General features: G+C 46.1%; 1 protein-coding gene and 1 long non-coding RNA gene across 2 annotated transcripts in view; both read left to right on the top strand.

The window, feature by feature from the left end:
• The first annotated feature begins 360 nt into the window (after positions 1-360).
• Positions 361-16,594, top strand: part of kiaa1549 (KIAA1549 ortholog) — a 102,416-nt gene continuing 86,182 nt past the window's right edge. The window contains exons 1-2 of the mRNA XM_033037732.1: positions 361-2,602; positions 11,947-12,029. Of these exons, the coding sequence (XP_032893623.1) occupies positions 568-2,602; positions 11,947-12,029 (2,118 nt within the window). The 5' untranslated portion in view covers positions 361-567. The remainder of the gene's footprint in view (positions 2,603-11,946; positions 12,030-16,594) is intronic.
• Positions 2,741-10,903, top strand: LOC116983855. Its single transcript, XR_004414825.1, has 3 exons — positions 2,741-2,753; positions 3,764-3,765; positions 10,645-10,903. It is a non-coding gene; the product is annotated as an uncharacterized LOC116983855 (long non-coding RNA).

The raw sequence follows: 16,594 nt of genomic DNA, 5'->3' as shown, positions 1-16,594 counted from the left end.
AATCGCTAATATTCACCTGTGCGTCATTTCAAACTGTTCCCTTATTTTTTTGTGATTTCAGAACTATCTTTTTGTAAATGTTCTGCATGCAGTTGTTCAACCTTTTTGAATCTGCCTACATTGATTCCCAATCCATGTGGCAACAAAAATGTAAGAAAGAAGATTACAATTGCAAACAGCAGTAATAATTAGAACAAAATAGTCGAAGAAATGTACAAAATAGGTTTTACATGCATCATATTGCGTTGAATTTCATCAGGGTCATGTTTATTTTATCTCCTCTGTTCTCCTGCAGATGACCAGTTCTCCAACCACACATTATCATCAAGCAAGATGCTTCAACAAAGTTTGGGACTGAACACTGTAAATACCAGCTCTGTGCAATCAACTTTGCAGTCAAGTTTGAATCTGAAAGAAGAGATCCATCAAAACTTTGAAGAGACCACAACAAAAGTAAAAGACATTAGCTCGTCAGGAAAGGTTGTGTTCTCTGATTACCCAGAATCTTTAGCAGCTTATAGCACCCTGGAAGTTATTCCTGTATCAAAATCTAGCACCACATTGGTAATGGAAGAATACCAACCAACAACACCACTGCCTTCGATCACGGCAGTAACATCAGGGATTCCTCTTATCCAGTTGTCAGACCAGTCTATCTCATCAGCCTTTTTCTCCACTTCCATCTTGGTTCACCCAGTATCCTTTCTAATAAAGTCTGACATTCCTATTCTGGCATCAAGTGAACAATCATCTGAAGCTGTAAGTTCATTATTTTCTTCATTTTCAGTCAGTAACTATGGTAAATGGCAGTCCACCATAATTATAGTATCAACAGATCGGCACAGCTTGGAGACAGTGAAGGATTACAGTGAAACAACTGTGCTGAATTATATTGACATGACAAGGAACCTTGTTAACAATATGGAAGGAGAAAATGAGTTGTCGCCAATTTCAAATGACAGTGCATTCATAAGTAGCACAAGAGCGTTTGAAAACACTGGAGCATTTTCTATGGATCAAGTTGCAACTTTGGATTACATTGCATTAACACCAGAACTTGTTTCTGCAAGTTCAACATCTGCCTTACCTTCACTGGCAACATCTGACATTGCTTTATCTGAAAGTAATGCAATAAACAATGGAGTGATGCCAACTGAGTTTAATGGGCCAATGCTTTCCATTCATTTGATTGCACCATCTTCTATGCATGGAGCTCTACCTTCTTCATATGACTTGTTTCATACAGAGGTTTTTGAGAATGGTTTTGGATCTGGTGATGACCTGGAAATCACAACACTCGGTATATCAAAGACTGCTGAGTTTGTTCCAACCTCCAGCTTGGTTATTGATTCATTTGATCCAGATTTGCTAGAATCCCAAGTCTATGACACCCATTTTCTAACAAGGCCAGTTCCACCTGTTTCCACCAGATTCACAGCTTTGTCTGTGCCATTGATTTTCACAAATTTCAACAGCATCAGTCCTGCATCTACCCATTCTTTAAGTCAATTGCAGTTTTCATCATTTGAAAATAATTTGGTTATTAGCTCAGTTACTCCTCTATTGATGAGTGAAACCCCAATATTGGTACCTACAGTTAATGAAAATTTCTCATTCATTGTAGCTGACTTGAATCTGAAACCAACATTATCGCTGAGTGAAAATGCAAGTCATCCTCCGCAAGTTACCAGTCATTTAACAGATTTTTTAGTAAATTATTCCCTTGAACCAACTAGTGGCCTAGACTCACCAATGGATTGGGTTTCCCCTTTAAGTGTCTTGTCAACAGAATTGGGCACTGTTCTGTCGACAGAGCACTTGAGCTTATTTGAACAGCAGCTAGAGACTTCAGCTATGCCTGAGACAACATCTCCTGAAACATTATTTAGTATTTTAACTCAAGAGTCCTCATTTCTAGAATCAGAGCCTACAATGTATTCACTGGCAGAAAATACTAATAGTACAAATCTTATAGTAATTCTAGAATCTTCATTCAGCAAAGCCTATTCCAGTAGTGCTTCAGAAATGACTTCTTTCTTTGAGATTATTTCACCTTCAGTTGATGTGTTACAACCCACATTAATGCCATCTATTTTTGAATCCATTTTCACTGCCAATAGCACCACAATAGTTGATCGCACTACTGAAAGTTTAGAGCAAACATTTCCAAGTTTCATTTTAGTCAGTTCCAGTTTTCCCACTTCTGCAAATTCTATCGCTACAGATCCTTTAATTGCTCTGAACTCTACTGTTGAAATGCCATTTTCTTTTTCTTCCACTTCAACCCCACATACCTTTCCAGATGTTCTCCCATCATCTACAGAGACACTTTGGATTTCTACTTCACTCCTGTTGACTCCATCTCCCCCACCAACTGAAAACTCTTCAAACCCTAACCATGTGGAAACATTGCCTGCAACAACTATCAAAATCCCAGGCAGCAATCTCACAGCCACTCCAACCAGTGTCACCACAACTGCAGCAGCCAACAATATTGATTCGAAACCCACTCTCCCCATGACAACCAGAGCTACAGCTACTGCAACGACCAAGAATTTTGTGTGTGATATAAATGAACCTAATTCCTACCGCGTGAGAGCAGGTAAGGCATTTTTTTTGTAAAATATCTTTGATTTAAAAACATTGTTAAATTTTAAATTAAGGGTCTTTGTACATGTCAAATGCTTAATTTAGTCAAACAGCAGGGAACTGGCCCTTTAGCCCAACTCATCCGTGCCGACCAATCTAAACTAGTCCTATTTGCCTGCATTTGGCTCGTATTCCTCTAAACCTTTCCTATCCATATACCTGTCCAAGTGTGTATTAAATGCTGTCACAGTACCTGTCTCGATTACCTCCTCTTGAGGCTCATCCCATATACCCACCACCCTATGAATGGAAAAGCTTCCCCTCGGGTTTGATTTTAAATCTTGCCCCTCACCTTAAATTGATGTCTCTTCATCTTCTGATTCATCTTCCCTGGATAAAACACTGGGGAAAAGACTGCAACAATGTATGGATACATTTAAAATCGGTATTAATGAAATGACAGTCATCTGTAACCAGAGGTTTACATCATGCTGCAAGAAAGGAACTATCATGTTGTAAACTAGTTGCAGAGTTTAAGGTGTTTTGCACAAATCATTTTGGATTATTGATGGCCTATTACATGGTACCCTCTGCAATGTTCATGTTCAACATCAGACTTTACAATAAAACTGAACATAAATTACTTTGCCATTTTAATAGTTATAACTAAAGTTTACAAATCCCTACAATTCCCTGAGAATAAGTTAGTGTCATTAATTGTTTTAAGAATTTTTATAAAATGTCTATGCTTTACAATTTGAATCATTCTGTATAAATAAGGTCACATTTATAGTGGGCATTAGATGTGTTTCTGTGTGAAACAGGATGAAATTTCTATCAGGTTCATTATCCATTTAGATCTTTCAGTACATTTGTAGTTCAGTTGGAGATCCTTCCATTTCCATGAGTCTACATTTTTAAAAAGATTGAAATAAATCGGTAGATAATATCTACATTTCTGATTTATTTTTTGAGGCGTCTTGTTCTGTGAATGCTGAGATGAAGCCATGTTTTGCAATGAAATAGCTCAAGACAAGAGCAGATGTACATTTACTGATCTGCATTGTTATGCTTGTTATATATGTTGGTCTTAAATGGTATCAGAATAATTATTAGGGAGTACAGTTAAGACATCTGCAACTTTGCCAAGCCTTCTGTTAATGCATCAATATAGACGTTTATTATGCATCGCACATCACTCATTAAATGTTTGGGGGTTGACATTAATCCAATACTAAATTTGATTTTCTCAGTTCAAGGAAGCAATCTATTGCTAGGGGAATTAAGTATTAATTTAAGGAGGTTATCATATCTAGGGTGTACTTGAGACCATGTAGAATACTGTTTGTTTCTTTATTTAATTAAGGATGTTAATGCATTGGTAACAGTTTAGAAAAGGTATGCTAATGCACGGAATGGAGAAGTGTCTTAGGAAGACAGGTTGGGCCGATGAGGCTTGTGTCCACTGGAGTTCAGAAGAATGAGGGGGGTACATGATTAGGTAAATAAAGGTTTGCTATTTCATCTAATGTTATGACAGCAATTTTTTTAATTGATGGCTATCTTTGACATAAGCTAAACATTCTGAGGGATGGGTTGCACCTTAACTGGAGGAGATCAATATCCTGACAGGCAGGTTTGCTAGTGCTACACAAGTGGGTTTGAACTGGATTGGAAGGGAGGTGGGATCCTCTGCAGGACCAAGGCATGTGAGAGGCTGGATGTCAGTTTGGATAGATATAAAATAAATTGCAGTGGATAGAATAGGCAGGAGCAAGGCAGGGAGCGAGGAAGGACTCTTGGCTTGAATTATACTTATTGTAATGCGAGAGGTCTAAGGGGTAAGTCAGATGAACTCACTACGTGCAACTGGGAAGTTATAACCATTACATAAACCTGGTTAAGAGAGGGATAGGACTGGCAGCTTATAGTTCTATGGTACATGCTTCAGGAATGATAGAGGTGGGAGTTAAAGAATTAAGGGTGTTGCTTTATTGATTGAGGGGTATGTCGCAGCAGTGGTCAGAGTTGACATTACAGATTACTTCCATGATCTACATGGATAGGATAGGTTTAGAGGGGTATGGGCCAAACACAGGCAGGTGGAACTAGTGGGGCATATTGGTCAGCATGGGCAAGCTGGGCAAATAATATCTAAATTGACAGATCAAAGATGGTCATATATTTAGCGATTTAATTTACCACCATTTAGCGACACCATTTGAATTGTGGCTGATTCGTTTCTCAGGAGCGAGGAACTTATTTTCCCTCCTCTACAGATTTCTCATCTCTTGTTGCCTTCTGAAGTTATACGGTGAGATAGTACCTGTCTCAACTACAACCTCCGGCAGCTCGTTCCATACACTCACCACCCTTTGTGTGAAAAAGTTACCCCTCAGGATTCCTATTAAATCTTTTCCTCAGCTTAAACCTTTGTCCTCTGGTTCTTGATTCACCTACTATGGGCAAGAGATTTTGTGCGTCTACCCAATCTATTCCTCCCGTGATTTTGTACGCCTGTAAGATCACCCCTCATCTTTCTGTGCTCCAAGGCATAGAGTCCTTGTCTGCTCAACCTCTCCCTATAGCTCAGTCCCCCAAATCCTTGCAACATCCTTGTAAATCTTTGCACCCTTTCAGATTGACAACATCTCTCCTATAACATTGTGCCCAGAACTGAACACAATACTCTAAATGCAGCCTCACCAACGTGTTCCATTACTGCAACATGACCTTCCAACTTCTATACTCAATATTAAATATACTTCAACTACTATACTACTGTACTTCAATACTAAATTATTTAGATTTATTTTTATAATACACTCTTTTTTAAAATATAGTAATATTGTGGTGGCTCCCAAGGGTCGCGCCATCATACTGTCGAACCCCTCGGCCCGGGAGTGGTTCAGTCCGGAGGCGGTCCTAAACCAGAGGGTTTAAAGGCAGGGGTTTGGGTGCCATCTTTCTCTTGTTTGGTCTTCCCTACAACCGGGAGGAACATAATTAAAGGTGCCTCTCAAAACACTGGACTTCGTGCTTCCTTTTGAGACCCACGCACCACATTGGTGACCCCCGACGCTCCATTGGCGTCATGATGGAGAGAAGAGAAAGCCCTACCTCCTCACAGGCAGGCCTGACCCTGTCTCTGGACGCGGTCTCGGTGAAACTGCCCAACTTCTGGACCACCCGGCCGCTCATCTGGTTCCAGCAGGCGGAGGCCCAGTTCAACCTGCGGGGCATCACGGTCGATGCCACCCGCTTCTATTACCTGGTGGGGGCCCTCGACCAGGACACGGTTGAAGAGGTCACGGGCTTCCTCGCAGCCCCCCTGGACACTGATAAATATCTCGGCCTTAAGGAGCTCCTGCTCCAGATTTATGGACTAAGCAGGATGGAGCGTGCTGCTAGGATCCTGCATATGGAGGGCCTAGGCGACCGAAGGCCATCTAGCCTCCTAAAGGAGATGGTGGCTCTACTGGATGGGCACACGCTGTGCCTGCTATTCGAATATACATACCTGCATCTGCTGCCGGCCTACATCCGTCTGCAGCTCATAGACGCCTCGTTTGCTGACCTCAGGGCCCTCGGGAGGCGCGCCGACGCGTTGTGGATGGCGCGCCCTGATGACGTCAGCGCGCTGGCCGTCAGCAGAGACGGGGTCGCGCTGAGGCCGACGCGCCCTGATGACGTCAACGCGCTGGCAGGCGCGCCGATGACGTCACCCCGGCAGCTCTCGATTTCCTCCGGTGGGGCGGGGGAGCTGTGGAAGGAGTGACAGCTCCAGCCTGACGGCCCGTACGATTGCCCCCAGCGGCAGTGAGGGGTACTGCACCTGCAGTCCAGCGCCAGCAAGCTGCAGGCACCACCAGCAGGGGCAGGCAAGCTCCAAGTAACACAAACATGAGGCGCTGGTGCTATTTCCATCAGCGCTGGGGTGCTGAGAGGACTCTCCCGACGCCGGAGCAACATCACCCGGCGAGAACGGCCTGGAACATCGGGCCTCCGTAGCGGCCTCTGTATCAACTCCTGGCGGGTGGGCAGAACAAAGCCATTGAATGGACCCACGAGGCAGTGGCTGCATTTGGCGGCGCGAAGGAGGCCCTGGCTCGGGCCGTACTGCTGGTGCACCCGCGGGAAGATGCCCCGACTGCTCTCACGGTGGATGCCTCCGAGTCGGCGGTTGATGCTGTGCTGGAGCAACTAACGGGCGGAGGTTGGCGGCCCCTGACCTTCTTCAGCCGGCACCTCAACCGCATGCAGACGAAATGCAGCGCGTTCGATCGCGAGCTCCTGGCTCTATACCTGGCAGTGCGCCACTTCCGCTACTTCCTGGAGGGCCGCCCATTCACCGCCTACACGGACCACAAGCCGCTCACTTTCGCCCTGGCAAAGGTTTCCGACCCCTGGTCCGCACGACAGCAGCGGCATTTGGCCTTCATTTCGGAGTATACCACTTCAATCCGCTACATCGTGGGGAAGGAGAACCGGGTGGCCGACGCATTGTCCCGCCCCGCTATCAACGCCGTTTTCGAGGTGGCGCCCGGAATTGACTATTCTGCTCTGGCAGAGGCACAGCTCACGGACAATGAGATGCCCGCCTACCGGACTGCCATCTCCGGCCTCCGCCTTGAGGATGTCCCTCTTGGTCCTAGAGGAGCGACCATCCTGTGCGATGTATCGTCCGGTCAGCCGCGCCCCATCGTCCCTGCTGCCTGGCGCCGGAGGGTTTTTGATGTCATCCACGGACTGTCTCACCCATCAATTCGGGCGACAACGGCACTGGTGGCCGCTCGTTTCATGTGGCAAGGTCTGCGCAAGCAGGTTGGCAATTGGGCTCGCACCTGCATTCCGTGCCAGACGGCGAAAATCCAGCGCCATGTCCGTGCGCCTCTCCAGGAGTTTGGTCTACCTCACCGGCGATTCGACCATCTCCACGTAGACATTGTAGGGCCTCTCCCGCCGTCACGGGGCATCACCCACCTTCTCACAATGGTGGACCGCTTCACGTGGTGGCCGGAGGCCATTCCGCTGGCCGACACTTCAACGGCTACGTGCGCTCGTGCGTTGTCCGCGCACTGGATTGCTCGCTTCGGGGTGCCGGCTTGCATCTCCTCAGATCGGGGGCCACAGTTCACCTCCGAGCTGTGGTCAGCCATGGCTCGCTTGCTGGGGGTGCGGCTACACCACACCACGGCTTACCACCCGCAAGCTAACGGTCTGGTGGAGAGGTTCCACCGGCAACTAAAGGCAGCGCTGAAGGCGCGACTCTCCGGCCCGGACTGGATGGACGAGTTGCCGTGGGTCATGCTGGGCATCCGGACTGCTCCTAAAGAGGACTTGGCCTCATCATCGGCGGAGATCGTGTACGGGTCGCCACTCACGGTGCCCGGGGAGTTTGTGCCGTCGGCGCCGGGGCAGCAGGGGACGCCCTCTTCCACCCTAAAGCGCCTTCGTGAGCGAGTTGGCAGGCTCGCACCCGTCCCGACGTCCCGCCATGGGACATTTCGCCCGCATGTGCCATCAGCCCTCAGGGACTGCCCATACGTTTTCCTGCACCGTGATGCCCACCGGACGCCACTCCAGAGGCCGTACGAGGGCCCGTTCCGGTGCTGGAACATAGGCAGACGACTTTTGTGCTGGACATGGGGGGCCGGCCAGAGGCCGTGTCGATTGACCGGTTGAAGCCGGCACACCTGGACATTGACCAGCCGGTGCTGGTTGCCCAACCTCGGCCACGAGGGCGTCCCCTTTCACGGCTCCCTCCGCCTGTCACTCCACCTGTCCTCCCGCCGGTCCCTCGACCATTCCCTCGACCTGTCCCGCCACCTATGCCTCCACCAGCCCCTCAATCTGCTGACTTCCGCACGCGGGCCGGCCGGGTCGTGCGCCCGCCGGTGCGTTTCGTGCCTCGGGTTCTGGGGGGGGGGGGTCCTGTGGTGGCTCCCAAGGGTCGCGCCATCATACTGTCGAACCCCTCGGCCCGGGAGTGGTTCAGTCCGGAGGCGGTCCTTAACCAGAGGGTTTAAAGGCAGGGGTTTGGGTGCCATCTTTCTCTTGTTTGGTCTTCCCTACAACCGGGAGGAACATAATTAAGGGTGCCTCTCAAAACACTGGACTTCGTGCTTCCTTTTGAGACCCACGCACCACAATATATTTTTTTCATTGAGCCAGGTGAGTGGGAAGGCACCATGAGAACTGCAGCCCTGGCAAGTACGAAGGGAGTATCACAAACATCACTTGGTTAACCTGATGCCGAACCATCAGAATCTCCAGATAGCCAGATTATTTGGGTTTTATTATAATGAGCTCGTGACCTCTGCACTAATTATTCTAAATCTCTGCCGTTAATTGCATCTATGCCACAGAAGATAGTTGAGGCCAGTTCATTGGCTATATTAGGGAGTTAGATGTGGCCCTTGTGGCTAAGGGGATCAGGGGGTATGGAGAAAAGGCAGGTACGGGATACTGAGTTGGATGATCAGCCATGATCATATTGAATGGCGGTGCAGGCTCGAAGGGCCGAATGGCCTACTCCTGCACCTAATGTCTATGTTTCTATGCATGGGGAAGTAAAGTTATTCTCATCCATGGTATTCAGGTCTCTCAGAAATTTGCTTGCAATTAAATCTCTCTCTGCCCTCTTTGTTTCAAAGAAGAAACTTCAGCTGTGCTCTGCCCACCCTTGTTCAGTTAATCACTTCCTGCAATGGAATGATCAGATCCATCAGATTATTCTAGATGTAGTCTGATTTGGCACAATAATTAAAAATCAAGAAAACGGAACATGCTGGAAATCTGAAATTGAAGAAAAACAGCGAATGCTAGACACAAAATGTTGATTTTGGATTGGATACATTAAGAAAACTAAGCTGTGGTTTTATCATGAAGATTTCTATTGTAATATATTATTACGCTTTGTACAATCTCCCACCTACTTGACTCAATGTGAATAAACATTCTATCAAGTAATTATGGGCATATTTAGCAAAATTATATTCAGGGGCAAGTAAGAACATTTTTAACAGTATAATTATTAATTACGAACTTTATAATTCAGTATCAGACATATGCTCTGTGCTAAATCCAATTATTACATTGATGCTCACTCCTTACATTGTGCTCTTTCGAGTTCATTTTAAAATTCTTTTATTTGTTTTCAAATCGTTGAATGGGCTCGCCCCGCCTTACCTCTCTGAGCTGCTCCACCTATATGCTCCTGCCCGGTGCCTCAGGTCAGCTGATCAGCTGCTCCTTGAGGTACCAATGTCTAAGCGGAAGCTCAGAGGGGATAGAGCCTTTTCTGTTGCTGCTCCGGCACTCTGGAACACCTTGCCTTTGCACATCAGACAGGCCCCCTCACTGTCCATCTTCAAATCCTCCCTAAAAACTCATTTTTATTCTCTGGCTTTCGACACTGGCTGAGACATTGCTCCTGTTCTTAGTGCTTTTAATGTCTTTTAATTTTTACTGTTTTTTAGTCCTTCGTTTTACGGTTTTTAATGGTTTGTAATAACTTTTTGTCCATGAGTTCTCATGTACAGCACTTTGTGGCAACTGCGGTTGTTTAAAGCGCTTTATAAATAAAGTTATTATTATTATTATTATTATTGTGAAATATTATGTAACCCTTTCATTATTGCAAGATCATATACACTTCAAGATCTCCATACAGCAATATTATTTAATTGTTCATAGGCTGTCTGATACGTAGATGATCTGTCCATCACAGTACTTTTGTTGCCCTTCTTGATTCAAGTGACCCACAAATGGAACGTGCTTCTCACCCTCCATTAGCTGGCCAGTCAGCTTCAGGTTGTGTCTTTACAAGTAATTGTAACTATAATCTTCTGAGGTGGGAAGGAAATGAAAAAGAAACTGCCAGTAAACAAATAAAATAAGTTGGGTAACATTTTAACTTCACTGTATCATTGTTAGAGAGTTGTGACAAAAAAATTGAGATATACTTTTTTCTATTCACTTATAAGATATAGCCAAAATTTGTTTCATATTTTCTATTTTGTGTGTAGGTTATTTACAAAGTCACATATACAGGTCCACCACCTATTTCTCCGGCAAGCGGTGGTCCAGCATCTCCTTTAATCCGGACAAAATTACGAGAGGGCACTTGAAATTCCCTCAGTCACCCCGAAAAAAGTGGCGCTTGGGCCGGGTGAGGCGGCTGATCTCGACCTCGTCGGGATTTCCGCGACCGATCAGCAGGTTGAATTTGCCCTCTGCAGCCAGCGCTCTAGAATTCTGAACCGGCCAGAGCCGGCAAATCCGTTGTCATATCCTACGTCCACGACCGACTTTGTGGGCCCCTTTTTTTCTTCTTTTTTTTTTTTGCCTAACCCCCCCCCCCCCCCCCCCCCCCCCCCCCCCCCCCCCCGCCCCAAGGCCATCAACCTCTGTTGATCCGCCAAAGCCGATAACGCGGCAAAGTTCTGGAACCAAGAATGCTTGAAAATCAGAGGTGGACGTGAAATCAGATCTGGTAAAGGAGGCAGATTTCCTTCTTTAAGCAACGCTAAACCAGTGGTGGTTTTGTGATAAGCTAAGAATCACTGTTGCTGAGATAATTTATATATCACATTTTTTATTAATTAAATTTAAATGCTTCATCTGTCTTAATAAAGTTTGCCTCCGGATCATTGGGCCACATGGTGTTGGCTTGGTCTGCAAACCTGGAGTCGCTGCCTGAAATCCCTGCTGACTTGGTCTCAGTCAGAGTCACGCAGCTCAGAAATAGTCCTTTCTGCCTCCTGTGATAATGGCAACCATCTTCCCTGATACTTTTTTTTCCCCTCCATTGCATCCTTATTAACTCCCATCATCCCGAATCTCGCTTTAATTGCCCTGGTACACACCTGGTTCTAACCAGCATGACCTTGACATGTAGGAAGAACCCAGAACATCAAAGGAAAACGCATGTTGCAGGGAAACATGCAAACTCCACACAAGTAGAATCAGCCGGCACTTAGCTGAGATCAAGATGTGACTGAGGACTGGGTTACAGGTGGCAATGAATTGGAGGTCTCAATCCTGGAATCTCCTTGATAGTTCTTGGAGAAGAGGTTTGGGGTGGAGCTTGTCTTCGTTATAGTCATTGTTAGATTTAAGCTTTTGAATGTCTGTACTGTTTAAACATATTTATAACAATGTAATAGAAGTAAATAAAATATGCTTAAAGGTTAACTAAGACAAAGAATTGTTAAAGCTTGAAGTTAATGACAATTTTTAATTGTAGATTTAAGAGAATAGTTTATCAGCCCCAACTATTGCTAAGTAATGTATATCTCAAATGCAATATTCAGAAATTGAAAGAAAATAATGGTGCTTAATTTTCCTCTACAGTGTTTTCTGACAAGGTGACAGATGTGGTTAGCAAAATTAAGGATGTACTGAGCCAGCATTTCAAACGGGACGTGGAACTTCAGGTATTCACTGCATGTATGGTCTGGACCTCAAAATGTGGATGGGACTGTTTATAAGTTTGGAGTTCATGTTTATTGCTGAAACTATATTAAACATAGTTAATCATTTGTTAGTTGAGTTCATTTCTCATTGTCACAAAAATGTGGGCCAATATCAATTGCAGTGTGGCGGGGACTGGCAGGAGTCCGGCCAAAAACTAGTCGTACACAAGTTGTGTTCTAGACGTGTTTATTCCTCTGCATACAGCTCCCTACTCCTCCTCTGACACGGGCATTGCCCGGCCTTAAATAACAACTCACATACCGACCCCGTGACTCGCGCCTCCCCCACCAAGATGTTGCCCTCCAGAGCCGATGGTTCGTCGTGACCTTGGGTTGCTATCAGGTACCCCCCCCAGAACCAGAGGCACCGAACCGCACAGGACATCGCACGAGGCGGCCCGAACACGTAGATACAATCCCGCACCCCGGGGGTTTGCTCGGTTCGGGAGAATCTCCAGGAGCATGGGACGGCTGATACCCGCGACGGGGAGGTTGAGCCACATGGACTGGCTCGCTTAGGTCCAAGTGGGCCGGCTTCAAATGCGCCACATACACCGTTTCATGCTGGCCTCTCATGTCCGTCGAATGTAGTAGCCCGTGCCGCAGCACGCAAAAGGGACCTTCATACGGGTGCTGCAAGGGTGACTTGTGGGAGTCACGGCGAAGAAAAACGTACGGGCAACCCATCAGTGGCAGCAGCACATGGGAAGGGGCCACTCCATGACGCAACGTTGGGATGGGAGATAGGGCGCCGACCCTCTCCCACAAGTGGATCAGCACTGATGACGGGGGTTCCTGGGACCCATCAGCAGCAGGGACAAAGTCCCCGGGGACGGTGAGCGGAGCATCGTATACCAACTCTGCGGAGGACGTTGACAGATCCTCCTTGGGGGGCCGTCCGAATCCCCAACATGACCCACGGCAACTCGTCCATCCACCCAGGGCCTATGAGACGAGCTTTCAGGGCGGCCTTCAGACAGCGGTGGAACCGCTCCACCAACCCATTTGATTGGGGATGGTACGCTACCATGTGGTGGAACTGCGTCCCCAACAGGCGGGCCATGGCAGACCACATTTCAGATGTAAACTGGGCGCCCGGTCGGATGTGATGTGCAGTGGAACCTCAAATCGGGCAATCCAGGCTGCTACGAGGGCACGAGCACACGACTGCGTTGAAGTGTCCGTGAGCGGGATGGCCTCCGGCCACCGCGTAAAATGGTCGACCACCGTAAGCAGGTGTGAAACCCATTGGGACGGAGGCAGCGGCCCCACGATGTCCACGTGTATGTGATCGAACCGCCGGCGTGGCACTGCAAAGTCTTGAATGGGCGCCCGGACGTGTCTATGCACCTTTGATGTCTGGCACGGGATGCACGCTCGGACCCAGTGAGTGACCTGCTTCCGAAGTCCGTGCCACATAAACCTTGCGGCCACCATAGCGACCGTAGCCCGGATGGATGGGTGGGCCAGCCCATGGATCACCTCAAACACGCGACGGCGCCAGGCCGCTGGAACGATAGGTCTCGCCTGACCCGTGGATACGTCACAGAGGATGGAATCCGAGTAACCCAACGGCATGTCCTCAAGCACCAAGCCAGAGATTGCGGTGCAGTACACCGGCATCTCATCGTCCGCCAGCTGGGCCGCCGCCAATTGGAATAATTATCCCCGAGGCCGGGTTAAGCACGGCTGCAATTGCCGCAGGGGAGAAAGCATCCGCCACGAGGTTTCATTTCCCAGCGATGTGCCGGACGTCCGTTGTATACTCCGAAATAGCCGCCAGCTGGTGCTGCTGACCGGCGGACCAAGGATCCGAAACCTTCGCAAACGCAAATGTGAGGGGCTTGTGGTCCGTGAAGGCTACGAAGGAACGGCCCTCGAGGAAGTACCGGAAGTGCCGCACTGCGAGGTGTAAGGCGAGCAACTCCTGGTCGAAAGCGCTGTAGCGCTGCTCCGCAACCCATAGGTGCCGGCTAAAGAAGGCGAGAGGCCTCCAACGGCCGTTAACGGACTGTTCCAAGACGTAGCCCTCTAAAGCCAATGGTTCGTCGTGACCTTGGGTCGCTATCAGGTGCCGTCACAGCAGTATGTTTTGCCTATTTGTTCTCAAAGCTATTTCTTAATGACATTTCAAATCTGCGTCTTAAGCACTGTTTACTATCGGCCATGTGCCACCAAAACCTACATTGTGTGACACAAAATGCTGGAGTAACTCAGCGGGACAGGCAACATCTCTAAGAGAAGGAATGGGTGACGTTTCGGGTCGAGGCCCTTCTCAGACTGATCTGTGTAATTTTTACAAAGTATATAGAGCACAATTGGGTGTTGTTATTTTATAAGAGCTTATAGTGTACTTATGCTTGTAAAGATATAAATGTGTCATTTTATTATTATTCATATAAAGTTTTATTATTCCAGTAAAGTAACCTTCCTTTTTATTCTAAATGCAGTGGGACATTGAGCAACCATTTTACTACTCCCTGTACAATAATTTGGTGCATTGTGTTGATGTGAAGCCTGTAATTTCTGTTACAGAAGTTATGTTAAAACTGCTGCTGGTCGCTCTTTTATCAATCCTGGAATGAGGCAGATATCCTTTTCCATTTCATTTACTGGCCTGTGATTATGTATGCCCCTTGGAACATCAACTTTATCGTTAACTTTATGTGGGGTTCCATGTTTTCATGGCTAGATCCTATATGCACACTCTGCCCTCTCAACAACTCTGATCATGATTTAACATTGACTTTATTGAACTTGTGCATCAGTTGGCAATTATCTTATTACTTTTTGTTAGGGAGGATGAATTTGGCTTGTAGGCGTTCTGCTGTACTTTCTACAATCTGTAGCTTGAATAGATCAAACTGATGTTACAGTATCAGCTGGGCCATCCTTCATTTGTTCTGAAGTTCATAAGGGTCCCCTTCACAATTTGGCCATTTACCTTGATTAAGCTATGTCCCTGTGCACTGAGAGGATTAATCCTAAAGATGAAGCTGTATCTCTTTGCAGACTGTCAAGGTAAATTGTCACATTCCAGTTTCTAAGGCATCCCTTATTTTGTAAATGAGATTGCAACTGTGGTAACTGTTCTGATGAATAGGAACGAGCAGTACTTTTTCTGCAGTGATAAAGTATTGTTCCTGATTGTGTGTGAACAGATTAGCTCCTACTCTTGTCCAAGTAGTATCTTGTAGCCACCATCTCTTTTTCTCAGTGCATTTTTGTGTTTGCACTACATCTACATGCTATCTTGATCTTTAGAGGTCAACCTAATGTCGTTCTGACCCACTGTAACACAAGCAGCCATGTACCTTTCCAGATCTGGCCACTTGAACACCATCCTCCAGTAAATTATTTTTTTGATTGACCAGTATTATAATGTATTTGCAATGTTTACCTCATCTTTTCAATCCACTCTTGAATCACTTGCTGAGAAGGTTTTTCTTTTTCTTTGTAGGTCTGAGTTTTTTAGGTCAACATTTACTATGTGGTGTATCTTCACATTTAGATCTATTGTGCTTCTCTTGTAGCCATCATCAAGATACGATAGATGTGAACACCATTTCTTTCTGATTTGTATTTCAGTCATAGCTGAATCATCACAAGTCATTTTTGCAGCTTTATTAGCTAAATGATGGGTTCCACATTTTAATGACTGATTCTTATAAACATGCTCTGTTAGTAATTTATGCAGCTTTTTCTAACCTGGGTGGTAGTGTTGATTTAATTTCTCTTGGGAGCTATCACATCCCAGCACTCCATGCAGCTGTACAGATCCAGTATCTGTTGTACCATTGCATTCTGTCATCTTCTGTGGTATCGTTATTCTGAATTCATTTATTTTCCCTTCGTCCCCAATGTGCATTCACTTTAAATGTGCACATCTTTTTCTCATCATTAGGCTTACCGCATAATTTCAGGTTCCTCCATATAAACTATATTTTCTTTCCTGTGAATTCATGTGGTGGTCTGCAGCTGCCTTTTAGTTTGGGTTTTTATTCTCCTCTTTCTGATGTCTTAGCTAAATCAGCTGTATTTCCTTTTTGGAGACTGATTCAATGCTTGGCTCTTTGAGTTGTCAGTGCTTTAATCTAAAATCAGAAACCAAACAGCTGTCGATGCTGGAAAAATGAAATAAAAATAGATAATAATAGAGAAACCAGTCATCAGTTCTGATGAAAAGTCATCGGGAAACATCAATTTGAGGATTCTCTCCACAGATGCTATCTGCCATGTCGAGTATCCCCTGTGTTTTCTGTTTCAGCATATTCCTCTATCTATTTGTGGCTACTTGTGCTTAGGTGTCTCTGTAAGCCTCTGATAATGAGCTCTGCTTCCTGATCAAGGCTTTGTGCACATGTGGCATGTGAAGTCCAAAACGAATTGGTCCATCTGCCATTCATTCATTTCTTTGCACTCACTATTTCTATTTTTAAGGAACTCATCAAAAGGCTCATCTGGTTCCTGCCTTATACTTTGAAACTGTTGTGTGTGGATCATGTGGCTCGATTTCAACGCAAGAT

Source organism: Amblyraja radiata, chromosome 19, assembly GCF_010909765.2.
Source record: "Amblyraja radiata isolate CabotCenter1 chromosome 19, sAmbRad1.1.pri, whole genome shotgun sequence".
Classification (NCBI taxonomy): Eukaryota; Metazoa; Chordata; class Chondrichthyes; order Rajiformes; family Rajidae; genus Amblyraja; species Amblyraja radiata.
The sequence above is the reverse complement of the archived record's forward strand: the minus strand, read 5'-3'. Positions and strand labels throughout refer to the sequence as shown.